Source organism: Neolamprologus brichardi, chromosome 14 (genome assembly GCF_056152115.1).
Source record: "Neolamprologus brichardi isolate AB-2024 chromosome 14, ASM5615211v1, whole genome shotgun sequence".
NCBI classification, from domain to species: Eukaryota; Metazoa; Chordata; class Actinopteri; order Cichliformes; family Cichlidae; genus Neolamprologus; species Neolamprologus brichardi.
In genome coordinates, this window is record NC_142117.1 from 36749087 (window position 1) to 36775000 (window position 25914).

Consider the following 25914-nt stretch of genomic DNA (forward strand, 5'->3'; position numbering starts at 1 on the left):
AAGGCTTTTAAAGTTTTACGTCACTGCAGCCAGCTTCTGCTCTGTGACTCAGTCCCACCTGGTCTCAGGGTAGCCTGGGGCTGCACGTGCAGAAAGTTCAGGTAGTAGGAGGAGTCTGCTGCAGTGGCCGTGCTCACATCAACCATGCTGAATCCAGAGAACTGACGATGAGCTCTGGCCTCAGCACCAGAGCGCTCTGGTAGGCAGCGCCCACTTCCTGCCCACTCTGAATGAGTCTAAGGTTTTCTGCGGCACTGAGGTCTCCTGGCTGCATCGCCCCCCCACCGGCCGCCTCGCTCTCATGGTTTTTTGATGTGATGGCATTAATCTTCACATCCTTTTGCCTTCATGTTCATTTCTGACCTGTTTGTAAAAGGTTCTGTATGAATAAAGTTTCATATTCACGTTGGATTGAAACAGTGGCCACAGTTAAAGTAAAAACAGCGTTTATTAGGAAACATGAAGTATTTACAGACAGTGACTGTGATTCACACTCAGACACACACAGACATAAGGTGCACACAGTTTAATACTGATTTCAAATCCGCCATCGGCTCACACACGCTTCATTTTCTCCTCCACCATCTGCAGCAGCCGCTCAGAGTACGTCTCCAGCAGAGACGCCGTCCTGCGGTCCTCCAGGTGACCGCAGGGGACGCTGCCGCCCGACTCCCGCAGCACCTCCTGCATGTCAGAGCGAACTACGTCAAACGCCTCCAGCATCGCTGACGACACCTGGAGACGTCGCTGCGAGCCAGCGAGCGTTGCGCCGAGCTGCAACACAAAAAACAAAGAAAACGTGAGGCGGACGCTAACGAACAAACACAAACGCGTGCGTGACGCTTTAAATTTGATCATCGTTCAGCGATTCAGAAAAACGACAAAAAAAGAAGAAAAAAATATAATGATTTAAAGAAAAGTGACTATTCACATCAATGTTGATATCCTAATAAAAATGTGTGAAGAAGAAACCTTCTGGTAAAGATGGACAGCTCGTCTCGCCGTCGCCCTTAGCTCGGCGGCGATCTGCAGACACTGCACGCTCACCGACTCTTCGTCTCCTCCCAAACCTGCACACAAACATCTGCTCTTACAGCCCGAAGCACAAGCATGGCGTCGTTAGAATACGCTGTATTCTCTCTAACAGCCAGCAGAGGGCGATGTCACGGACAGTTCTGGGAAAAAAACATTGACGACTATGGCTACGTTCACACTGCAGGCGAAAGCGCATCAAATCCGACTTTTTTGACCCTATGCGACTCATATCCGATCATGGTGTGACAGTGTGAACGGCACAAATCCGATATTTTCAAATCCGATCTGGGTCACTTTGTATGTGGTTCTGAATCCAATACATATCTGATGTTTCAGAAAGCGACTGCTGTTTGATGGTCATGTCGCATTAAATCCGTCTTTTACGTCACTGACACAAGACAGACGCCAATTATCAGCTCCAGAGAAGACATCGCGAACGCTTCCTGGCCATCCGGTGAAACTGTTGGGAAGACAACGTTGGAGAAACGTGAACATTTTATTTGAACTGTATAATCTGCAGATTCTGACAGAAATCTGCAACTATCCTTTGAAGCACCGCTCCTCTAAAACAGCAATAAGGATCATTATAAAGTTATTTACATTATTATGAAAATAACAAAATAACTTAAAGCAAAAATTGGGAAACGTGAAGTCTGAAGTCTTTATATTAAGGGCCATCAGTCAAACAATATTGTTTGCTCTGGGTCTAAACAGAGCGCGTTGTGTGTGACATCTTCTTTTGCGCATGCGGGCCGCTTTGAGCGTTCACACTAGAGCGCGTTTGCTGTCACATTTTATTTGTAGAGTGAACGAGCAGACAAAAAAATCGGAATTGATCAAAAAATCGGAATTGATCAAAAAATCGGAGTTGAGTATCAAGACCTGCAGAGTGAACGTAGCCTTTGTGGTTCAGTAACTAATTTCAGAATTGTAGTCGTGCGCTTGGTCAGGATTATCCGGGGCATGCTCATTGGCTAACGGTCTGTCAATCACAAAGTATTAGTCAATGAGCTTTTGGTTTCACAGTAAGATCCACCCCCTGTCATGGTGAAAGGGCGGCATCTCGAAATCAGCAGGTGACATCACGGCAGCTATGGCCTCTGTGGACCTGAACAGGGCGCTACACAGCGATCCAAGCATCATCATCATCATCACAACTTTACAGAAAATGACCTTTACCTGTGTGAGGGGGACGGAGCCTTTCCACCAGAGGGGAGGAGGACGAGGTGGGCGGGGCAGAGAGCAGCAAATCAGCTGATAAAGAAACATCTTTAAATGAGACCAGAAGAAGACGAAGCAATCAGAGCAGCAGGTGTACAGGTCAGATATGAGTTATATAAAAATATAATGACAAAGATAAAAGGGTAAAAAAAGAAAAAACAATACTCTAAATGTAACAATATCAGGAAGAAAATATATTTGTTTCCATCCAGGAGCATAAATGTGAGGCTGAAGTGACTGTACAGTATACAGACCAGTATACAGTCTTAAAGAAGTCCAGACGCTTTTCTTTGCAAGCTCCTTTGACTACGATGACCTGGATGACTGAGAACCTTCACAGACATATACAGACCAATGAACGGTGCTCAAGTATTTTAACTGGACAAAGCTCAGACTGCAACTGGTGCAGCTTATAAAGGGTTTGTGTGACGGCACTTCTGGGACTGACCAATACTCAGAACAGTGAGAAAGTCCAGAGAACATTGTGAAGGTCTAAGAAGGACGACTGCAGATTTACACAAGTTAGGAAGGTCTTCAGGAGTCGTTTCTGAACAGCTGCAGATTCCAGGACGTTTGTATGCAAGTTATTCTGATGTTTCAATGCCAAGATGATCAAAACTGTCCCCCTCAGATGAGATGAAACTGGTTTGGATGTTCAGGGACAAGCTTTACATCATCATGGACCGAGAGGGTGCTGACCCAGAAACAAGCCCCCGCTCTGGCATTAACACTTGCAAGCTCGACTGAAATGTGCAGCTGCCCACATGGACGAGTCAAACGACTGATGGTCAAAGAACGCGTTCATACCAGGAAAGTAACCTCTGTCAGTGCGCACCAGCTGTGGCTACAATGTAGCTGCCATCACCAGTGTGTGAATGTGTGGATGACTGGATGTGTAAAGTGCTTTGGGGTCCTTAGGAACTAAGTAAAGAGCTACACAAATACAGACCTTTTACCATTTTAAATTCATTCTGCCAAGAGGAGCAGTCACAGTTACACCAGAAGCTTCTTCATGTCTGCATCTGTTTGAGGTGCAGCTAACAGAGAGTGTGTGTGTGTGTGTGTGTGTGTGTTACCTGGATCAGCTGGTCTTCGAGCTTCTTCCTTCATGGAGGCGGGGCAGGTGATGACCTCACAGGTGGTGGGTGTTGCCACAGGCGTCTGGATTAGAGTCTCCTCTGTGCTGCTGACACTACACCTGTCAGCTATGAGCTGTGAGATCACCTGAGTGGGCGTGGTCCACACCTGCAGGCTGACAGAGGGTTTGTCGAGGTCGATAATTCACATTTTTATCATAAAGAAACCAATAAAAAACGAGCAAAGAGCAAACAGATGCTCTCACGACGTTCAGTGAGAGCATCTCACCCCCCTCTGATCAGTGCCTCAGGTCGGTCAGGTCCCACACCAGCAGCCTCACTAACAGCTGCTTCCCCCCACACCCACCTGAGCCGTGGTTTGTGTGACCCTCATCATCTTTCTCCTATGTGTGAATACATCTGACACGTGTTTCATTGCACAACAACAATAAAGCTGAGAGTTCTAAGACTTCTATAAGTCTTCATTCATGTGGTAATAACTGTGAAATGAACGATTGTAGAGCTCGTGTCCTGTGGGTCCTCGCCTCTGCTGTACATGTGTGAGAAATGAGTCACCTTAAACCAGGACTGATGGAAAATGTTCAGTAAAGACAGGAAAGCCCAGCTGGTGTGTGGGGGCCCGGGGGGGGTACCTGCTGGTCTGGTCCTGGTGGTTGTCAGGTTTGTCCTGTCTAGCAGAGAGCAGGGTGGAGGCTGGAGGCTGGCAGTCTGCTGGAGAGGGGAGGTTCTCTTTGTTCTCCTCCAGCGTGGGCGTGGAGGAGGGCGTGGCGGTGGAACCCGGGGCGTCCCGGCTCAGTTTGGCCCTGGAGCTGGCTGTGGTTCCCAGGTATCTGAGCCGAAAAGCCGACGGCTGCTCCGCCGCCTCCTCGCTGCAGCTGTTTTGGGCCGTGATGGTCCTGGAGGTCACGTCTGATTGGTTAGAAGAGAGCAGAATGTAAGCGAGCTGCGATCAGAGCAGGAAGTGGCGTCCCTGAGCTCCGTTCAGAGAAGATCGTTTCGCAGAGTCGCCCGATTCTGTGAAGATCACTGATGAGGACAGTTACAGCCAGGCTTCAGATACAACCTCATGTGAACACACCGTCTGTGACCTTTGACCCCTAAACATTCCCACCACCACAACCATGATTTGCTGCACCAAAAAAATAAATAAATAAAAAAAAATGGGAAGACGCCACACAAACACCCGGTGCCCGCAGCGGCGTGCAGACACACCTCCTAACGTCTTTCTGCACAGGACGACCAGCGGCGTGTTTCTTCTGCGGGGTGTGCCATGGCGATGGGGCTGATGGGAAATTGCGCAGGAAGCTCTTCTATGGAGGGCTGCGAGCACACAAACGCATGGTTTTGATTTTGCCCTCAGAGGGACGTCCTGGAGCCTCTGTCGCTTCTCTTAAGCTGTTTTTGACTGTTACAGCACAGGAAGTGTGTGAAGTGTGTGTGCGTGTGCTTCCTCTGCTCAACCACAAGTGGGTTTTTATCAGACAAATGAGTGAAGAAAGAAACACGGCGCTCCGGCACGGCACTGCAGTGACCGCACCTGAAACACTGAACATGGCGCAGCTGCAGCCGAGCTCTCCATCACATCCTTACAGCTTTACTCTTGATTACTAACCTGATGAAACATCATCCATTATTATTTCAGCTTCACCTCCAGATCGGACCGCAGCGCGGTGACAGTGATCTTCAGCCAACTTTGCTTTTTATCACATTTTTCATATTAGGAAACAAAACCTGTGGTTTTAAAAATGTTATTCTGAACTTAACAAGTTTAGATTAAACACAAAATAAAAAGACCTTTGCAGCATCAAAACTCAAACCATCACGTCCGGCTCAGACTAAACTGCATCTGTAATAAACCTCTGCCTGCCTCTCACACTGTTCACTGCACAGCCCTGTGTGTCTGCAGGACCTCCTCACTAAAGAAAAGAGGACGCGTCAGATTATCTGATGTACGCTCACATCCTGCTCACTCACAAACCTCCAAGTCGGACGAGCTGAGACTCTAAACCTCGTCTGAGGACGCCGCAGCATGAGCCTTAAGAGCGGCTTCGGGCGGTACGAGAAGGTGGCGACACTGCTTTTAGAAATAAAATAAAACACGCCTCTTTCTATTAAACTGTAGATGAACTGAGGTCATGACCTGCACTGCACCAAATTACCACCAGAGGGCAGTCTCTCCCTCATCCCAGCATCACTTCTCTGTCCTTTTATCTTTGAACTTTTATGCAGATGTGGCAGCTGTTGTCTGTTCTCTTTGTTCCAATAAGAAATGTAACTTTATGTTATCCAACCTGAAAATTTGGTCTTAAAGGCGGATTTTGTCAAATCTTAAGTTTAATTAGAATAAGATGAAATTATGTTTTTGATTTCTTCCATTTTTCCACTGAAATGTCAGGAGTCCATGTTTAGTTAGACCCTGTCAGGTTCAGTAAAACGACTGTATGAAGGATTCAGACCCGAGTTCTCCATCCACTGCTCCTTAATTGGCCGTCGCCATGGTGAACCCTGTCATTACTCACAGCTGTCAGTTGAAGCTGCTTCCTGAAACATGGCGACTGCAAGGACCAATCAGCTGTTTGGGAGCAAAACGAGGAGCGCGTGCCGTCGCCATCTCTGACAAACGTTTGCGTCATCGAGCCAGAAACACAGAATGTGACCGAGCTGCTGTGACAGCTGATGCTTCTCAAGCTTTGACAGGAAACTCACCTCCTCCTCCCGCTGTTCCTCCTCCGTTCTCTCCCCGAGTCAGCCCGGCCGATGAGACGTCGCTGCTCGACTCCGAGTTCACCTGAAAAACAAGTTTCCTCTTCAACGTTACAAACCTCAGCCATGGCCGCTCTCAGGCGCCCCGACAGGTCAGAGGTCGTGTCCACAGCTCATGCTGTATTCTTGTAGCATGAAGTTGGAGGCGGGGCTCTGGAAACGCCCACATGCATGTAAACTAACTGTCATTATTTGTCGCCTGCTGTAAAGATGAATTTGTTTTGTAACTGAAAGGAAAATTTGGAATCAGGCGTTTGCCTCCGTTTGAAATCCAAGAGAAGCGCTGAGCGGAGGCGCCGCTCCTCATGTGGACACGCCCCCTGCATTACAGGCTTGTGTGCATTTACCGATGTGGTGCTGATGTTGCTCTCCTCAGAGATCCTAGTCGGGATGGAGACGGGAGGCGGAGCTCGGCTCGCCCTGAAACAGCAGCAGAGACGAGATGGACACAAAGTCACGTAGGAGTCAGTGACGGAGGCGAGTGTTACCTGCAGTGACCCTGCAGGTCAAAGGTCACGGCTTCACTGAGGATTGTGGGTAAGCTGACCTGATTCTGTCCTGGAAGCGGGACAGGAAGCGGGTGGAGATGCTGAGCCGGGGGTTCAGGAAGTGCTTTTCATCTGGAGGCTGCAGAGTCTTCAGGTCTGTGTCAAACTTCTCTGGAAGGTCAAAGGTCATGTTAGCAGCTCAGTAACTGTCAGAGGATGGCAATGATGAAGACGCTGGTCTTTACCTTCGCTCAGACTGGAGGCCAGCGTCTCAAAGTGGTTCTTCAGAGAGTTCCTGTCCTCGTCGTCCTCCAAACCCAAACTGCCCACTGAGCTGCCCTGACTCAGGGAGTCGGTGTCTGAAGCAGAAAGGGCGGTGCTTGTGATGACTCGTGATGGGAAACAGACGAAGGTGCGCCTCTTATCACTTATTTTGAAAGGTCTGATTGTCCTGTTAACTTGCTGTAACAGATTGGATGCTTTTATTCTTAAAATATGACAAAACTAATCATTTTAAAGCATCCTTCTAAACTGATGAGGCACTTTACTTCAGTGGGTTCCTTTATTGTGAAAACCCCTCGATACTAGGTTTAACCAAGTGAAGGATTTTATCATGTAAAGCCGACACTAAAGCATTCCTTAACCTGAGGGACTTTTATTTTGAAAAGCTAGCATCTAAGGATTCCAGTCATTTAGTGTCTCTAAGTGGGAACTTTTCCTATTTTAACCTGATATTAATGATTTATTGATTTTAATCTGATATTGTTCTGTGGGCTTTTATTTTGAAACTCACCCCTGGGGGAGTGAGGCTCTGTTTTGAGCTTCCTGTAAAGTGTTTAGGGTTAAACTCTGACCTGGGTCATGCTGCTGCTCCAGACTTCCTGCTGACCCCTCAGAACAGGCGGAGTCTGGACTCAGCTGAGTCCGCCACACAGGCTCCTCCCCTTGACCTCTGACCTCCTGGCTCAGTGACTGCTGTGGAACGGAAACACCCTCCACCTCAAACTCGCTGAAGACAAACGTTGGAGCGTTTCAAAAACAGACTTCATGAAAACATCAGCATCATCGTCGTCGTCAGGTGTAACCCTCACCTTTCAGGGGTGATCGTGGTGTTGCTAGGATACAGGATGAAGGTGTTCTGCTCTCCACCTGCTGTCTGCAGCACCTGAACATCACAGTCAGTCAGACTCCGCCCACATTTCAGCCACCACAACCTCATTAACCAATTACTCAAACTTCAAGCTTTGTTCATCTCGACATGAAGAAGCCACACCAACCATCACAGTAATGTTGTGATTTACAGTCAAAACAATAATCAATATTAATATTCATTGATCCGGCAGCCTGTTCCTTACCTCTTCCTCCTCATCCTCCAGCAGACACTCCAGACTCTGAGGGTGGAAACCCTCCTCTTCTTCCTCCTCCTCCTCCCCCTGGCTCTTGTTGGGACTCGGAGAGAAGTTGGAGCAGAAGGTCAAAGGGTCCATCTGCTCCGCCCACCGACTGCGCACTTGACGAGGCTCGCTCTCCAACTGGATGGTGGAGGAGGCTCCGCCCTGTCCTTGCTGAACACGCACACGCATGCACAGAGACACACACACACACACACACACACACACACACAGTCTATAGCGTGGTCGATCATTATCTGCGAGCAGATTGATGAGCTGAGGGTTAGAGGGCGGAGACTGACCAGCTTCTTGAACCACAGGGGCAGCTTCCCGTTGGTCTGAAGCAGCGGAGCGTCTGAAACAAACAAGTTCGATCAGGACAGAAAAGACTCGTCGTTTTGGTTCTGGCTGATTCACAGAAACACGGGAACTTTAGCACAGATGCTGATCTTACAAAGCTTCAAACGACGCGTCGACTATTAAATCAGTCGTCGACGATTTTGATAGTCGACGTAATCGTGGCAGCACTAGTACAAAGTGTGACTGTGTAAACACAACAAAGAGTTCAGCTGTTTGTTTCACTGGAGAAACTCTCAGTTAACTTCCTCACCAGGACACGGGTCCAGCCTGCAGGGAGTCCTCCGCTCCTCCTCCTCCTCCTCCTCCATCTGAGGCAGCTGGGAGGAGGGCACCGTGATGAAGGTCTCCCTCCTGAAAAACGCCATAAAGCAGAACGTGAATTAACCACAACATCTTCTGCACCTTCTGCAGCGTCCCATCGCATCTGGCTTACCTGATGTTCAGCTTTTTGTGGGTTTCAGGTGCAGCGGTCAGCCTGACGCCCCGCCTCTTCCTCATGGTGCTGGTCATCTGAGCGTCCAGCCGCCACACAAACACACAGCTACACAAAGCAAAGAGTGGGTCAACGCTTTCCTGCACATCAGTCTGAGCAGCGCGTCGTCTGACCGCTGAGCTCACCTGTCTCCTGACACCGTGATCAGGTGTCTGCAGTCCTGACTGAACCTGATACAGGTGACCAGCTCTGAGGAGACACCGCAGCAGAGACACGTTTAGTTTAGTTTAAAACTCCTCAAAGACACGAGCGTGAAGCTCGGGGATTCGCTCACCTGAATGGCCGAACAGGGTGGCGACGCACTCTCCTGACTCGTAGTCAAAGATGGTGATGTTTTTGTCGGAGCAGCTGGTGGCGAAGAAGGAGCCCGACGGATCCATCTGAACCTGCAGCTCCGATTGAGACAGATCGTTTCAGCCGTTTCCACAAGACACGATAACCCGCAATCATTAACCCCGCCCCCTCACCTTCAACAGGGCCCCCTCATCGCTGGACGAGCCTTTCAGACACTTCTTCAGTTTTCCTGTTTCCACGTTGTAGACCCTGACACACACACACACACACGGTCACAGTTTTGAAGCCGTAGCTTCGTGTGCACTACAGCGGTGCTCAGATGGTACCGGGACACGCAGCAGCAGCGCACCTCAGCCTCTGATGTTCAACAAACGCCAACAAAACAAAGATCTGCTGCTGCAGAGCCAAACACACACCGTGGAGTGCGGCCGGGATTAGAGAGGAGCGATGATGACAGCGAGCTCGTGTGATGGAAAAGCTGCTGTTTGAAAGCTCGAGTTACAACGTCCCCGACAGGAAGCTGCAGCGATAAAACACGCCGTTTTTATTCTAACGTCAGAAAGGTCATGCTGTCAATCTCCATAAAATACCGAGGCTGCATCGCCTTCACGTACACGAAATTCATATTCTCCATTTTGCAAGGGGCAAAACTGTCCACACAGGGTTAAAGGTCACGTACTACTGAGGGACTGAATGAAGAGCTCGAGGGACCAAAGCTTTAGTAAATCTCATTTCCTGACCCCTCCCTCAGTGCCCCCTTGTCTCAGGGCAGTTCTTCGTCCCCACAGTTGCCAAGCGCTGCTCATTAAGGATTCATCTGACCCCCCCCATACTGTCTTTACACGACAACATTAGGAGCTGTCAGGTGACTTGTTCAAGGTCTTTATACTGTGAGGTCGACCCTACATTAATAAAGAAAAACCCAACAATCATATGACCCCCTATGAGCAGCACTTTGGCGACAGTGGGAAGGAAAAACTCCCTTTTAACAGGAAGAAACCTCCAGCAGAACCAGGCTCAGGGAGGGGCGGGGCCATCTGCTGTGATTGGTTGGGGTGAGAATTAAATGATCCAACCAGTCACGGTTTAAATGTTTGAATGAAACTGAAGGTGCCGTCTCACGGGAGTAACCTTCCCACAACGCCCGCCCCGTTTTCCAGATTACCTTCAAGCAGGAATCAGAATCATCTTTACTCGACTTCATCAGCTGATATCTGCCCACGTGATGAACAGGCTGCGTCGCCACAAACCTGCTCTTAACAACACGTTTCCAGCTGTGACCGCGCTCAGAGTTTCTCACCTGACGTTTCGGTCCTGACAGGCGACGGCGATGTGCGTCCGGCTCGAGTCCAGGTCCATGTCGTACAGAGTCGTCTTCTCCACCACGTGGTGACTCCTGGAGAACTGCAGGCCCTCCGAAGTCTGGACCACGACGAGTCGGAGCATGGAATCATGGGAAACAGACGGTAAACAAAACCAGTCAGGAGTTTAACCAAAAATGAGACTTTCCAGAAACAGAACAGGGCGACAAACAAACAAAAAAAATCAACCAAGACCAATAAAGACGTCAATGAATCGACCAATCAGAGGGTGGATCATCTGCAGGCGTGCACGAGGGCGCCTCACCTGCTCAGCTGTCTGGAAGTAGATGCTCTTGTCGGCTCCACAGCTCACAAGTCGAACCTCCGGGCTCTCACCTGCAGCACAGGTAACAAAGTGACATCGCTGGGAGAACACGACACACAGGTGCGTATGGGCTGAAGGGCGGCGTCCTGTGGGCGGAGCTGGGGTACCTGTGAACTTGACGGCGGTGATGGAGGCCGAGTGGTCATTCAGGGTCTGCTCCAGGCTGTAGTTCCTCTCCAGGTCGAAGACGTGGATGAGTCGGTCTCTGCTGGCCGACGCCAACAGCTTCACACCTGAAACGCCACAAATCGCGTCGTCACTCAGGAGCCGCGCCGCACTCAAGCCCACCCCCACAGAACCACGCCCAGCCAGCGGGGCTTAGGGCCTCTGATGGGTGGAGTCAAAGACAAACGTGCCGAGGTTTGGATTACTCTGAGGCACTGCTGAGCTGCATCTTCACGTCCTCACCGACCGATGCTTTCAGATTTAAACGTTTAAGCTTAAAGGCACACGGACGCAGACCGAGAACGATGGCGTGTAGAACACTCGCCGCGTGTCCCGGGACGTCCTACCTGTGGAGATCGGGGAGAACTCCAGACACAGCACCTCCGAGTCGTGAGCCTCGATCTTCACCAGCTCATCCAGGAACTGCAGCCCAAAGATCCTGAACACAGAAACAGAAACGAGTCAGCCGAGCTCGTCCGCGCGAGCCGAGCTAACCGAGCGCGCTCGCTTCTCACCGCAGGTTTCCGCAGCGGTCTCCGGCCGCCAGGTGCCGTCCGTCCGGGCTGATGCAGAGCACTTTGATCCCCGCCTTCCCGTCAGCTCCTGCTGCCTCCCCCTCCGCCTGCAGGTGCTGCGTGTTTTCCCCCACGTACAAGATCCTCAGCAGGTCCTGGGAGCAGACAGGAAGTCGTCAGAGACAAACAAAGAGTGTAATTTGGTTTTGTTACTGCCTCAGGCTCACGTTGCTGTAGAGGTTTGTGTGTGCGCCGGCGGGGTCGGAGTGCCACAGTCTGATGGTGTTATCGGATGAGCAGGTGAGGAAGGATGACGAAGGCAGGCAGGCCGGCTCCGGCAGCTCCGGGTACACCTGAACAAAGTACAACGAGACCCAGAGTACTTCAAACTGCTCTCAAAGAATCAACGGTACAGACGTGGAGGAAGCAAGAAGATTGAGCTGAGTAAAGTTTGATTTATCTGCCTGTTTTGTTTCGCTTAATGCGCCTCATGGTCTGAAAAATGCAGTAATAGTAATAACTGTGGTACTGTTGGCTTTCCTGGCAATATTTCAGCAGTATGTGCAGTAATGTTCTTGATTTCCATCGTAGTATTCTGGAAACAGTCCTGTACCTCTGGCTCTTCCAGCAGTATTTCTAGTACCTCTGGCTGTACAGGCCGTGTACTTCTTAGTAGTTTCAGGAGTATTATTTCATAACTAGCAGTTTTTTGCCTCTCATTGCAGTATTGTTGGATCTACTAGCAGTAGGGCCGCCACAAATGATTATTTTGATAGTCGACTAATCAGATCATCATCCATTGGATGTCAAACTTACAGCTTATTGCACCAGCAGCATCTGCTCTTATATAACTATCATTAGCTTACAGCTTTAAGTGTTTAAGGTCTGTGCTAACTAAAAATAAAGACAAGATGATAGTTTATTAAATTTTAATGACATTTGCAGATTGTTTTGGTGAAGTTTAATAAACTCCTTGCTATCTAAAATATAACAGGACACCGGAGGATATTCTCGAGCATCTCTTTAATCTCAGCCAAACCGATTTACTCAGGAACAAATAAAATACTGAAAAAAGCCAAACAATATCATTTTTAAGTTATCTAAGTGACTTATATATCATGTTTAACCTGAGTAGCGAAAGACGGCAGTGGGTTTGAAAACGATTTGCCGGGAGTCCGGTGTTCTCACGGCTCTAGTTAGCCTAGCCCCCGGCTAGCTATCGAGCTAGTGGCTAACAGACGTCTCCGAAAACGTCGGAGCGCTTTTGAAAATATGTGGTGTCTTGATAAACTGAGCAGATATTTGAGGTTTACACAGCTACATTCTCGCCTGAAAATATGTTAAACGTTTATTTTGTGACCCAGAAAGAATAATAAGAGTAATTGTCACTACCCGATCCGTACCGGAAACCCGATCGGTACCCCGCATGCGCAAATCTTACGTCACTTCCTCTCTTTGCCAACATTGCGACATTCAGTATATTTGAATGATACGGTTAGCGCCCAGTTAGCTCCTAGCATTTCTCAACAGCTCTGCCTCCTTTTCGACTGCCCGGGACATTTAAACAATGGATAATCCGTATACAAACAAATTCACGCTTTTCTCCTCAACAGAGAGCGTTTCCCGATTGAACAAAAGCGCCGTAAAATAAGAAGAATGGCGCCTAATTACAGAGTTAATAATACAGACTTTGTAATATCTCACGTGTAGATTCATCAGCCAGATTAAGTGTTTACTGACAATTGACAGTGTGAGCGGACATCATCATCACTATTCCAATCAATCTTCTCCACACAGACAAGCATAAACACACTCGACTATGACTAAATCAAATTTAACACACGTTTGTAACGACGCTAATTCAGTTTAGAATAGGGTTCATTCGCTTGGTCAGCAGGTGGCAGTATCCTCTTATACTGGGGAGTAAACTGCCATTAAACAAACAGAAGAAGAAGAAAACCTCTGCCCATGCGCGGTACGGATCGGGTAGACCCGATTTGTACGGTCCGACTTTGCACATGCGCAGTAAGGATCGGGGAGTCCTGATCCGTAACTATCTTTTTATTTTTCGTTTTTGTCTACATTGTACTGAAATGCTTCATTATTGCAAACATTTTAAGATATACTTGTTATTCTTAACATCTTAACAGATACTCTGACCCGTAACTATCGTAAAACGCTTCGACCGGAAGTAGACACCTTTCACGCATGCGGGGTACCGATCGGGTTTCCGGTACGGATCGGGTAGTGACAGTAACATTAAAACTAACTAGCTGCCGCCATTGTTGGAAATTGAGCTGGGCTGCGCTATGAATTCTGAGACAGCTTCTTCTTCTTCTTCGGGGTTCAGGGCTCGCAAAATCGCTAGCCCGACGTCCCGGGGCTAGCGATTTTTCCAGTCGGGCTACCAAAATCTAACTCAGCCCTGCCCGTCGGGCTATCGTAGGAAGGAAAATATATGTCTATGCTTTTGCATTCTTTCGCCAATGTAGCTGAGTAGTTATGTCATTGGCATCGATGAGCCACTGTCAATATGTGACATATTGAAATCGCGTTTGAATTTGCGCTTGTTTTTTGCTTTCACTTTCATTTTGCGATCGCGCGAACGCTGTGTAGAGAGCAGCAGTACCGATTGGTGAGTGACGATTAATTGCGCACCAATTCCTCTGACATCGTCTTATCACTCATTGGCTTCAAACGCGACAAGTGAAATCTCTCGCTGCAAGCTTAGACATGCGAGAGGTTGAGTGCGCAAAGAATCGCTGACCGTTCTGTAAGTGCCTGTGTTAAAGCAGCAGGATTTACGCTGGTATTTTAGTTCTGCTCAGCCCAATAAGACAGGTCAGGGTTAAGAAGGGGCAGCCAAAGAAAAGCTTACCACAAAACGGAAAAGTTATGACAAATCAGACTATGAGGCAAAAAGAAAGCGCAGCTTTTTTGGTTTCATGGACAAAAGAATTTCTGTGGCTGGAATATGACAAGCTAAATAACATAATGTCTGCCGGGTGTGTTGTGTTGTGTTGTTGTTTCATTTGATTTCTGAGTCGACAAGCGCCTTTGTTACTGGGACCAGTCATTTTAAGAAAGACCCCATCAGAAATGCATTATTGCCCAGTCTGCAGTATCTTTCCCAGAACAAACAGCAATTGCAAAAAAACATACTAAAAATAAACCAAGCACAACAAGAACTCCTGAAAAAGCTGTTTAGAACAGCGTGCTATATTGCAAAGAGTGAACTATATTGGCAAAATTTAGCAGTCTTTGCAAACTTCAAAAAGCAAATGGCCTAGATCTTGGTTCCACTTGCCTCTTACCCGTGATTTCAGTGGAAATTTCAGATTCAGGATCTGACACAGACTGATTCATGTTCTACACAGTTCTTACGAGTTCATAGAAATTTCTGTTCAATTTGAACCAAGTATTTGAGTTGATGGTTGTAATTTTTATACAGTTGCTGTGATTTGTATTTTAACAATTTTTTTAATTAATTTTTGTTTCCTTTACAATATTATACTTTAATGTATAATATTGTAAAGGAAACAAAACATAAAAAAAATAGCTTTCTTTTTTATTCGGGCTACTAAAATTTATTTCGGGCTACCAAAAACTGAAGAATGCCTGCCCAAAGGGCTACCAGAGATTTTGAAATTTTGCGAGGCTTGGGGTTTAACGGCAGCTGGCATCCTTGTACATGCAGTGCTGCCATCTTCTGTTTCAGTCCGTTATTACACTCTTAAATCCTACCACTTATTCCTGCGTCTTTTGGGATCTTACAAAGCTTCAAACGAGGCGTCGACTATTAAATCAGTCGTCGACGATTTTGATAGTCGACGACTAATGTGGTAATCGTGACTAGTCGACTAATCGTGGCAGCCCTAACTAGCAGTACTTCCACAACAGCTTCTAGTAGTATATCTGTCTCTGTGAGTAGTACTTACAGCAGTATCCCTGCGTTTCTGGTTAGTATTTATGGGAATATTTCTAGCAGTACTTCTTACAGTATTTCTTGTAGTACTTGTGGCGTTACACCGACCTCGACGCTCCAAACACAGCCGCTGTGGTAAAGAGCAGAGTACAGCTTCCTGGCGTTCCTCACGTCCTTCACATCCCACACATACAGGCTGTGGTCGTTGTACACGCAGGTCAGGTGTCTGGCAGCGGGGTCAAAGGTCAGAGCCAGTGTGTCTGGGTACTGAGCACCTGGGCTGGCAGGTAGCAGGCTTCTGTGGAACAGAGCGAGCGATCAGAGTTGTGCTGTACGCCGTTGGAGCGCGTTTTGGGCGCCGTTTGCAGTATTCGTACCCGCTCTGAGCGAGGTCGACTCCCAGGCGGTGCGGCCGGTGCAGCGTGGTGACGTACTGCAGGTTGGACGGGCCGAACACTCTGACGACGCCATCGGCACAGCCGCAAAAAACGAAGCTCTCGCTGACCGCCAGACAGCTCGCCGACGACGTCTGTGAAGGAGAAGAGCGGCTCAGAGAGGAGCGTCCGGGCGCTGCGGCGCCGTCAGACCTCGTCAGCTTCAGTCATGTATAAATATCAAATATACCCGCCTCTTAACGGTGTGACTTTAGGACCGCGCTTCAAAGCGGTCGTTTATGAGAACGCTTCCTGTCACATGACTCGCGAGTTCTTTCTGATTGGTTCTAAGATCAGATTCCTCATGTTTACTCATTACAGACAGAATTAGCAGCACTGAAAGTTTGTTTGTAATTGTGCCTACAGCTGCACTATCACACAGGTGCGCATATTCAGGTGAGATGTGGGCGGAGCTTGCCGACCTTCAGGTTGACCCAGGCCTCCAGGTGTCGGCTGCTGTTGAACAGACACAGCAGGCCGGAGCTGGTGATGCAGTAGGTGTTGGACGCTGTGCGGCCCCGCCCGCACGCCACCCCGCAGAACACGCTGTTCTTGTGGTCGCCCAGCAACCCGGAGCGGCCAATCAAAGGCACCGTGCTGTTCACCTGTGCGGAAGGAGAAATCAGGTGAGCAGTGACTTCAGATGAAGGCGAGAGCAGCCGCGTTCGCCGACGGGATGTCAGGCAGGTACCCGTCGTTCTTTGGAGGCGTCCAGGTACCAGAACTTGACGTGGCGGTTTCCCGCGGTGACGAAGTAGCTGCTGTCCTGGGAGAAGGAGACGGCGAACACGCGGCTCGACACTTTGTTGGAGGCGATGATGGAACCTTTCTGAAAAGCAAGAGAACGGCGTCACAAACGTTCCTCAGGTTCACAGCTCACGCCCCCACACTGACGTGGGGTCGTTATTCCTCAGGTGTAGCTGAGCTCACAGGTGTTATTGTGTTTAATGTTCTGCTGGGACACATGAGCACGCTCTGATCCTGTCAGCTGAGCAGCTGGCGTTACAGAGACTGCAGTATCACACAAACAGTCTGATCTGTAAGTTATGTGTAACGATGGATCAGCTGACCCACGGCAGGCAGAGGCGTCCTGTGATGAAGTCAGGCACACAGGTGCTCAACAGGAAACTCATCTCGCCTGCTTCATCAGTCTGAGCATCGCTGCCTTCTTCATCACAGCACAGAGTCAGAGCGACATTTACAGTCGAATTTTTACACCCTGCTGTGACACACGCAGCTCGACTCTGCCCTCTGGTGGCTGCTTTAGTTCATGACCAGGTGAGCAGTGTGTGTGTGTGTGTGTGTGTGTGTGTGTGTGTGTGTGTGTGTGTGTGTGTGTGTGTGTGTGTGCTCACCTTCCAGTCCCACACGCTCACAGTCATGTCGTGCTGGTATCCCACAGAGACGATGTAGGAGCTGTTGGTGGAGAACGCCACGCAGGAAATGCCGTACTTGTGACACTGAACCTCGGCCACCTGACCTCCATCGAGCTCCCAGACCCGCACGCAGGGCATGTGACCGCTCTGAGAGAGAAGAACAGGTAACAGGTGTGATGCGTGTTTGTTCCTGTGGGGAGGAGGCTCGTTTCTCTGCTTCCTGCTTTGAATAAACAGCTCGTGGAGCAAACGCACGAGTATCGGCCTGACGGGTCTGTGTGTGCTCGCGTTTTGTGCTGAGAACAACTCCTCTACATTAGAACCAGGACGCGCAGGGCCCGCTGCTGCCAGGCGGTCCCAGGACACGCATCTCCTGGCTGGCTTGAGAATGCCTCGACGTGCTCATCACCGTGAACCCCGGGAGCTTCACCGGCTCCACACCGAGTTACCTGCACGCCGTCTTCATGTGGGGGAGGTAGGACGGGCGGAGTCAGCTGTGTAGGTTCTTACCTCACCGGTGACCAGGTGCTTCCCATCGTGAGAGAACGCCAACGCACTGAAGGGTTTCCTGAAATACACAACACAGGTCAACACTTCTGTCCTGACCTCGAGGGTCCACCCTGAGCTCGGGGTCGGCGTACCTGGAGGCGCTGATGATGTGACTCTGTTTGTTCTTCTTCGGGTGAAGCAGCACGACGACACACCTGCAACACAAACAGGTTCACTGGGGTGAACGCCATCTGCTGCCAGCGCCCAGGTCACATGACGAACTCCACGAGTTTCACCACAAACAGAAAAATTAAACACATTTTTAAAACGAGCCGTTTCATTTGCTCAGATAGCAAAACGCTACGGCAACCACAGCCAGTCACGCTCATCTGCTCATCGCACCAGGCCGATGTGAAGCAGGAACGCTGTGAGATAACAAACGCAGGCCGATCGGCGCCACCGGCCGACAGCGAGTACAGCTCCATCCTCCTTATGTCTCACACAGTCGTGCAGTCCTGGAGCGTCAAACACTGAAGCAGCTAAACACCACAAATACAAATAAAGTCGACTCGGTGACACGGAGTCAGAGTCGTTAACAGCCTTAAGTTTGAAGTCAACCAGAGCGTTACAAACAGGTGTCGTTTCATCAGTTTACAGTCTGTCTGACTGCTTCCTGCTCCTTTTATTCTGATGCCGGCGGGTCGCTGTGAACACATCGCGTTACAAGAAGAGAACAAACATGGAGGCGCTGAGTGTTCCTGCACATTCATCAGGTCCGCTGGGATACGGCCCGATTAGTGTTTGTAAAGAGTGGACGTGCTTTCAAACCGCCGCAGAAAAGAAGAATTAAAGTTGGTCTGAAGAATCAATACTTCCTATTGATAACCCAGGAAAGATCAATGCTTTAGATCAGATAAAGTAAGCACACGCTGGACTATTGAATGAAAACACCATCAAGCTGACTTTGGCCCACGTGGCAGCACGTGTGACATCACCACCTGCAGATAGCTCGTCCGCCACACTCAGAGGGCAGCGCAGCGTCAGTGAAGAAATGACCTGATTAACCTTTGACACTGATCTGAGGTCAGCTCTTTGATAACTTCAGGTTTAACTGAGTTTACAGTCTGATGAAGGCAGTCACCATGGTAACTGATGCTGCATACCTAACGAGCTGGGTTCTAGATCAACAGGTGTAGATGGGCACATCCTGACCAATCAGATCTCTCTCAGACCGTTTGAGTGTCTGATTTTTGGCGGTTGGTCTTCTTTCCTCTCACAGCGTTAAGCACCATCATGAGGTAACACACGTCTGTTAGCTCACACGCACAGTCCACATCTCTGATTGGCCACATGCTACGACAAGCTCAGAGCCAGACAGATGAACCACCTTCACGTGACTGCCGATGCCAGACAAGAACAGAACAATATCCTGGGTATACTGGGAACAGTATCCGAGTGTTACAGTCATCCATGTTTCATGTGGACAGTTGAAACGAACAATAAGTTCCTGAACCTGAGATAAATCAGCCACACGTGCTAGACAGAAAAGTTCAAGGATCAGAGCAGGTCGCACTTTAACTCCTTTATTCTCCACCTGTCTGTGTGAAAGCTTGCAGGGCAGACGTTTAAGGACTCTGCTGCTCACTGTGTGTCAGTCACACAGCGACTCCACCAGAAACGTCCCGACGTCTGCTGTGGCTGACAGACTGCTCACACCGAATCTGTGACCGGTGTGAGGAAGACTGTGGGTGCTGTAACAGCCTCTTTGTTTCACTGACCTCAGAGGTTTCCTTCCATCTCTCAACCGGCTGCTGACAGCAGTAAAAACTGCTCATTACTGAGGTTTGACCTCACTGGTCTGAACCGCCCGGCAGCTCAGCCTTCAACCTGCCCAACGAACTCTCCATCACTCATGACAAACCCACACCTTGGGTTAAACCCTGAAGTTTCTCCCTCAACCCCGAATCCTACTTCACTGCACAGAGCTCTGGTGGCTTAAAGGAGGCGGGACTTACCCTGCAGGGTAGGCAATGAGTCCTGTGTTGGGGTCAGAGGTCAAACCACTGCTGCTGGCTGTGCTGATACCCAAGACCTTCTCCAAACAGACCTGAAACAATAACACACACACACACAAGTCCATTTAACAGTCTCACCGTGCACACAGGTCGGTGATATAAGCAGAGGCCTCCAGCTCACACAGAACAACAGCGCACACTAAAAATACCGAGACAACTAAACCAGAGTCATCTAAGTGAAACTTGTTTTCAGCAGATGAAAACTGATCTCAGGAACATCGGGAATCAGCTGCTGTGGGATCTGAGCTGTTTACATGAATCTGTGCCTAAAATAAACTTTTAAGAGAGTTTGTGTTCACTCTCCTTCAGCATGGAGTCTGCGGAGGAGACAGCCTCTCCCTCGGTCTGTTGTCTAAACTTTAGCCTGTAGCTGCTGTAACTTCGCAGCGATTTAAACTCCGCACATTCAGACTTCTCACTTCCGTAATAACAAACAGGCTCTTAGCCTTCAGGCCTCTCAGGTGCTTTTGATACTGGCTGTAAGCTAACCCGAGCTCCTCGCTAAAACTCTCACAGCTAACGGGACTGTGACGCTAGCAGTTAGCCTGTTAGCTGAGGCTGTACCCGGCTGCTGGAGCTCCTCTTCCCCTGGCTCTGTCTGCTCTTCCTCCCAGCCGGTTGCTTCCTCTTCGCGGGGTTGGCCGAACCGCAGTCCGCTCCCTCTGCCATGACAGCAGAGGTACTTGACACTTTAACAAAGTTAATAAAAATACTCGGGCTGATATCAGTCTAAACGCCGCAGCGTGGGTACATAAACCTCCCACAAAGAGAGCTTCTCCGCGGGTGATGAACTGCTGACAGCCGCCTGCGTCGTATAAACTGTCGCTACAGGAAACCTGACACTTTTGTCTGCGGCGGGACGCCGGTTCAAACCAAGCCCCGCCCACAAAACAGAGAACCAGCCAATGGACAGCGGAGGCGTAGAAATCCCGCCTAACGTCGCCAAACCAGCCAATCAACAATCCGTAGCGTCGCTAACGTCATTATTATTATTATTATTATTATTATTATTATTATTATTATTATTATTATTATTATAGCAATAATAGTAGTGACTAGAATAGAATAGAAATATCCTTTACTGTCTGTCACTGGGGAAAAATTCAAGTCCCAGCAGTGACAGGCAGATGGAGCACGACGGGTCACACAAAAGTAAGAATCTAAAATAAAGAACAACAAATAAGAAACGAGACTGCAGAGGGCAACTTTACAACATAAGAAAAAAGGAATACTGTACAGTTATTACACTAGTAGGATCGTGTTTTTAAAAAGATGTCCAAAGGTGGCTGTGAGAAATGTGCTTAAAAACATCAATAATGACAGAGTGTTTACAGAACATGGAGAAACTGTGCAAATAACAGCAGGATGTTTGTTGGGAGCAGTGATGGTTATAAAGTCTAACAGCTACTGGGAGGAATGGGCCATGACGCTCCTTTGTGTACGCAGCAGCTCTGCCACAGCTTCATGCGTGGGGGTGGAGACACTGTCCTAACACCTGCACTGGGTCGAGGGGGCATCCAAGCCCGTGTTGGTCAAGTTACTTGAAAAAAGTAATTACTTCTTCAAAAAAAGTAATCCCATTACTTTACTGATTACTTATTTTCAAAAGTAATTAGTTACTTAGTTAATTTTCAAAAACATGATACACAACCTGAATACGCAATAAAGCAACAGACCTTTCAGCCCTATTTTCTGCATAATCCATCATATCAAACTGAATCAAATGAAAAAGTCTCTTTTTAAAACTTAAAACTTGTTTCATTAGTTTTAATCTTCTAACTTTTATGCACATTGCAAATATTAAATTATGTTCAAAAGTCTTTGACTTGCAGATATGTGTTTATTTCCTGCATATTCCACCACATAAAATAAAATGTTTTGTGTTTACACTGTTTCAAATAGATGCAAGTAAAGACTCAGCAGCTCTGAGTCCTGTTGCTCTTAAATCTATTGTCACCTGTTTAGCAGGAGTGGAGCGGGTGGAGGTTTGTCCACAGTGGTCGTGTCAGTGGGGGGGTCCGGGGGTTTCTCTGTGAGTGTCACGTTCCCGTGGCAGCGTGCTCGCTGCTCGCTCAGATTTGAAGTTTAATTTTTCGCTGTAGAAAGAAGTTTTCTTCCCACGCAGAGTGAACAGCTGACGCTGATGTTTGTGTCACTTTTTACAGAATCAAACTCAAAGTAATGTGATTACTTCCACGCTTTAAACGCTGCACGGTTGTACTCTCTCCATCACTCCATGTTAGCCATTGTTGATCTGCACACGTCTGTTGCTGCCACAGGCGTCGCACGCTCGTACGACAAAAGCACAACGCTTTTCTAACACAGTAACGCAGCATGCTTACGGGAAAGTAAAGGTAGTCTAATTACTTTTTTGCATGAGTAATGCCTTACATTACTCATGACTATAAAAAAGTAATCGGATTACGGATTACTGCCCATCTCCTATCCTAGCACAGACCTGGCCTCACTGATGAGCTGATCCTCTCAGCTGTAGATAAGCTGCTGCTCCAACAGACAGCACCATAGAGTCAAAGAAGAACCTCCACCTGCAGGAGAAAGATCTCCTCAGCAGGCAGAGTCTGCTCTGACCCTTCCTGCTATCACAGCTGCAGTCACATGCTGGCCTAAAAGGATCAGCTCTTCAGTGGTTTCGGTCCTACTTATCAGGAAGGACGTTTTACGTCAACATGGGCTCTCCCTCTTAATTATGGCGTACCTCAAGGCTCTATTTTGGGTCCTGCCTTGTTTACACTGTACATGTCGCCACTGGGGTCTATTTTCATTCCACTGTTTTGCAGATGACTTGCAGATGAATCTGCCTTTAAAAGCAGGGACAGACTCACCTTAGCTGTTATTACGCTGCCTGGATGACGTTAAACAGCGGATGGCTTTAAATGTTTTAAAATAAAATGAAAATACTGCGTTGGCCCACATGTAGTATGGCTGGGTTCGAGTCCGACCCCAAAGTTGAAGTGAGTGAGTCTCAGCATCATCAGCTAAAGTTCAGCTCTGACCTTGAGCATGGCCACTGTGCAGCAGTCACACACTGTTCCTTACTTTAAATGTTCTTCACACAAACAGACTGAACAAACTCATCAGGAAGGCCGAGTGTGTTGTTGGCGTGAGCGAGTCTTATCCTACTAAACTGTATTTTCATGCAACACTTGAATAACACAAGTTTGTATATTTTAGTTCGTTTTTGCAGGACGTTTTACAAAATAAAAATACATAATTTATCAAAACATGTTATATTCAAATCCAGGTGAATAAAATTACTACATGTGACTTTAAATGAGCATCCTAACTTTCTTATGTTTCTCCATCTGTGAGTGAAGTTAGCTCTCTTTCTTTTCTCTCTCCCTGAAATCAGCAGCTGGACCTTTAGCGGCAACACACTGTGAGACAAACTGCACACAAAGTTTGTGTTTGCGCTGATGATTGTTGAGCTGATAGAAACACTTTTATACCTCTTCTTCTGTAGTGCTAGCTAGATTCTGCAGTACGATCAGCAGTACTTGGCTTCAGTTTCAGTAAACCCTGAAAATCTTAGAAATAGAAATATTTTTAAACATTTGCATTATTCAAACCCACAAATGTAATTATTTAAATAGCTTTGTTTGATTATTGATGAGACAACGTTCAGTGATCAAAGCACGACAAAGAGCTGGTCTGTGCGCCGGTCCGACTGTGGTCGCATCCTCATTCATTTATTTGTATTAACAATTTGGTCTACGTCGCTGCCCTTTACTTTATTAAACACACATATATATTTGTACTATATGTACTCAGTTATTGTGTTGTCTCTTGTATCCAGCCCACCTGGAAGCAGGAAGGTGGACAAACCCCTCCTGCAGGGGATCCTGCTGCCCGGTGTGACTTTATAGTGTAAATGTGATCTGGTCTGAAACCACATCGAGATCAAATGTTAGATACATTTCCAGAAAATGTTGAGTGGAGTCTGGATTTTAACTGTGGGGTTGCTAATTTCCATCTTTGGAACGTACACCACATTTTTTAAAGCAGTTATCAGACGTTCTTATCAAACGCAGCTGAATGTTTAAAAAATGCGGTAGATGTAATTAGGAGTCATCCCTTAGATCACAGGCTTCCTCGCAGCCTCCAAGTACAAGCAGCACACCTGTGCTGCCCCTCGGCAGGCTTCCAGAAATGGACATCAGAGCTAAAGCAGCTGAACTACGGGCGGCACGTACAGGAAGAAGCACAAATGAAGCTGAACCTGCGAAGCTTCTTATGTGAAGTCACAAAGTAAAGACTCCACCGTAAGTAGTTTAATCAGCTAAATGTTGAAACCCTCAATAAACCCAATGAAGCACAGGACACAGAACTCAAAGAAAATCAAGTTTTATTAGAACACGAAGCAAAGCTCACTCAGAAAAATAAAGCTTCCTGTTGTAAAAATGTGTCTCACTGGCAGCTGCAGAAACATTCGGAGTAAATAAAGGTTCCAACACAGGTGAAGACGGGTCAACGTGAGGCGGCTGATCACAGTGTGTCCTTTTAAAAAGCTCGAGGCCAGTGGACTAATGAGGAAACAGCTGGATTAGAGGTTTACATCCCAGCTGTGCTGCTTTCACTGCCTCACGTGCTCAGACACAAGGTCCTGTGTAAGTTTCAGCTAGAAGCTCTCAGAGCTGCGATGAAGACGAGACTTTCTAACGTGGCAGAAACCACAGTGCAGTGTGAGCTCCACAGCTGAGCTCGCATGATCCCACCACACCACAGAGGAAGAAGCTACAGGTTAAAGGCCAGCAAGTAACACCATCTGAATCCAAAATGTTCACAACAAAGATCAAACACAGTGATTTCACTAGAATAAAAACCTTGGGAAAAGGACAAACCATCCTGCAAACCCCCTGAAAAACAGTTTAAAATCAACAGTTTAGTGCAAACAAAGTCAACTTAAATCCAAAAAGTCTAAAAGCTCAATAACACACAAACAGTCTTCCTCTGTCTCTAATAAGGAGTCCCTCATGGAAGCGTTTCAGGGCCTCTGCTGTTTCCAGTAAACCTGCTAAAACATTTAAAGCTCCGGCTTCACCCAAACCTCCAGTTTGTGTCATTTCCAGGCAGAGAGGATGAAGAGCTGGAGGTCCAGGCCAGGAATCGTGTTTCAGGAAGAAACCTGTCCTCTGACTGAGTCTGCAAGTGCTTACATGCCAACATGTTAGCTGGGAATCGCGGTTTCCGGACTTTGTTCCTTGTGATGAGCAGCGACTCTGAATGCTGTCCTGAAATTTCCCCACCCAAGTCTGAATCCTTCATCGTGAACTTCTTTGTTGCCCTAAAAATATTCAGAAACGTGAGTGTGTGCACGGACGTCAGGGGACGCGCCGGGCCGGCTCCACGTTATGCATTTGGTCCCATCCTCGGAGTTTGTTTAGTTCAGGTAATGTGTGTGCTGCCCCCTGCTGGCTCCTGCTATGATGTCACGTATGTGAAGGTGTACGATTGGACTTTACTGTTAATGGTAATTAGAAGTATACTGGTTTTCACGTTCCTGTGGTTTCCTGTTAGTGACACAGTGACTGAGGGTAAATTTAGAGTGAATATGAGACGTGACTGCAGATGTTCCTTCTGTAACAAAAACATCTGTCCAGGTTTAGGCTGCCGTTCAGACAAAAATAGATATTTAAAGATGGTTCCCTGAGTATTTCCTTTAAAAAAAAGTTAATTATGCAAACTATTTGTAAAATAGAAATCTGTCTGAACAGATGTTTCATGTGAAGAATGCATCATTAATTTTCTGTATAGAACACACTGAAGCTGCTGTTATTACACTGAAGGCTGAGGGCCGGCTGCTGTCCGCTTCACTTCCTCATTGCAGTGTAAACATGACTGTGATAAGAGCGCAGGCCGAGCGTGGACTTGAAGGCACTGTGAGGACTTCCTGGTTGTCATCACCTGCTGCATTGGTAGATTCCTGCCTGGCTGTGCGCAGGCTGACGGCCGCAGGTCAGACCGAGACGGCGACAAGGCGATGAAGGCACGGCGGTTTCTTAATCGATGAGTTCACAAATGTGCGGTGAACTCTCCGCAGTGAGAGTTTGTACATTCAGTGTGTGCATCTAAACAGCAGCTCTGAAGGT

At 47.9% G+C, this 25914-nt stretch overlaps 2 protein-coding genes across 4 annotated transcripts in view; both read right to left on the reverse strand.

Annotated features, from left to right (window-relative positions):
* Positions 1-448: 448 nt before the first annotated feature.
* wdr62 (WD repeat domain 62) lies at positions 449-20621 on the reverse strand. 2 transcript variants are annotated; one of them, XM_087851269.1, is made up of 34 exons: positions 20372-20621; positions 19748-19839; positions 17885-17947; positions 17754-17811; positions 17223-17390; positions 16559-16696; positions 16290-16472; positions 15811-15962; positions 15542-15731; positions 11736-11861; positions 11509-11663; positions 11341-11432; positions 10936-11061; positions 10769-10839; positions 10443-10564; positions 9316-9391; positions 9123-9234; positions 8974-9037; positions 8789-8896; positions 8606-8706; positions 8298-8350; positions 7960-8169; positions 7696-7769; positions 7459-7613; positions 6850-6963; positions 6664-6775; positions 6464-6536; positions 6060-6141; positions 4566-4673; positions 3986-4262; positions 3333-3508; positions 2215-2289; positions 973-1070; positions 449-774 (listed from the first exon to the last, which is right to left on the reverse strand). In XM_087851269.1, the coding sequence occupies exons 1-34, from the start codon at positions 20474-20476 to the stop codon at positions 556-558; spliced, it is 4128 nt and encodes a 1375-aa protein (XP_087707395.1). In that variant the 5' UTR covers positions 20477-20621; the 3' UTR covers positions 449-555. The 2 variants fall into 2 exon arrangements, with proteins under 2 accessions (XP_087707395.1, XP_087707394.1); XM_087851268.1 differs by lacking the exon at positions 4566-4673.
* A 3532-nt stretch (positions 20622-24153) lies between these two features.
* rffl (ring finger and FYVE-like domain containing E3 ubiquitin protein ligase) overlaps positions 24154-25914 on the reverse strand; it is an 11499-nt gene continuing 9738 nt past the window's right edge. For both annotated transcript variants that reach the window (XM_087851271.1, XM_087851270.1), the window contains one exon: positions 24154-25914. This exon is cut by the window's right edge and continues 145 nt beyond it. The gene's annotated coding sequence lies outside the window, so the exon portion shown is untranslated.

What these genes read in the sequence shown, in the direction of transcription:
- wdr62 (XM_087851269.1), bottom strand. Translation starts at nt 20,476, where the DNA reads ATGGCAGAGGGAGCGGACTGCGGTTCGGCCAACCCCGCGAAGAGGAAG. An exon ending in GTTCTCCCCGATCTCCACAG is followed by an intron (nt 11,062 to 11,340) that starts GTAGGACGTCCC and finishes GTGGCGTTTCAG; the next exon opens with GTGTGAAGCTGTTGGCGTCG. An exon ending in CACAAAAAGCTGAACATCAG is followed by an intron (nt 8,707 to 8,788) that starts GTAAGCCAGATG and finishes GGCGTTTTTCAG; the next exon opens with GAGGGAGACCTTCATCACGG.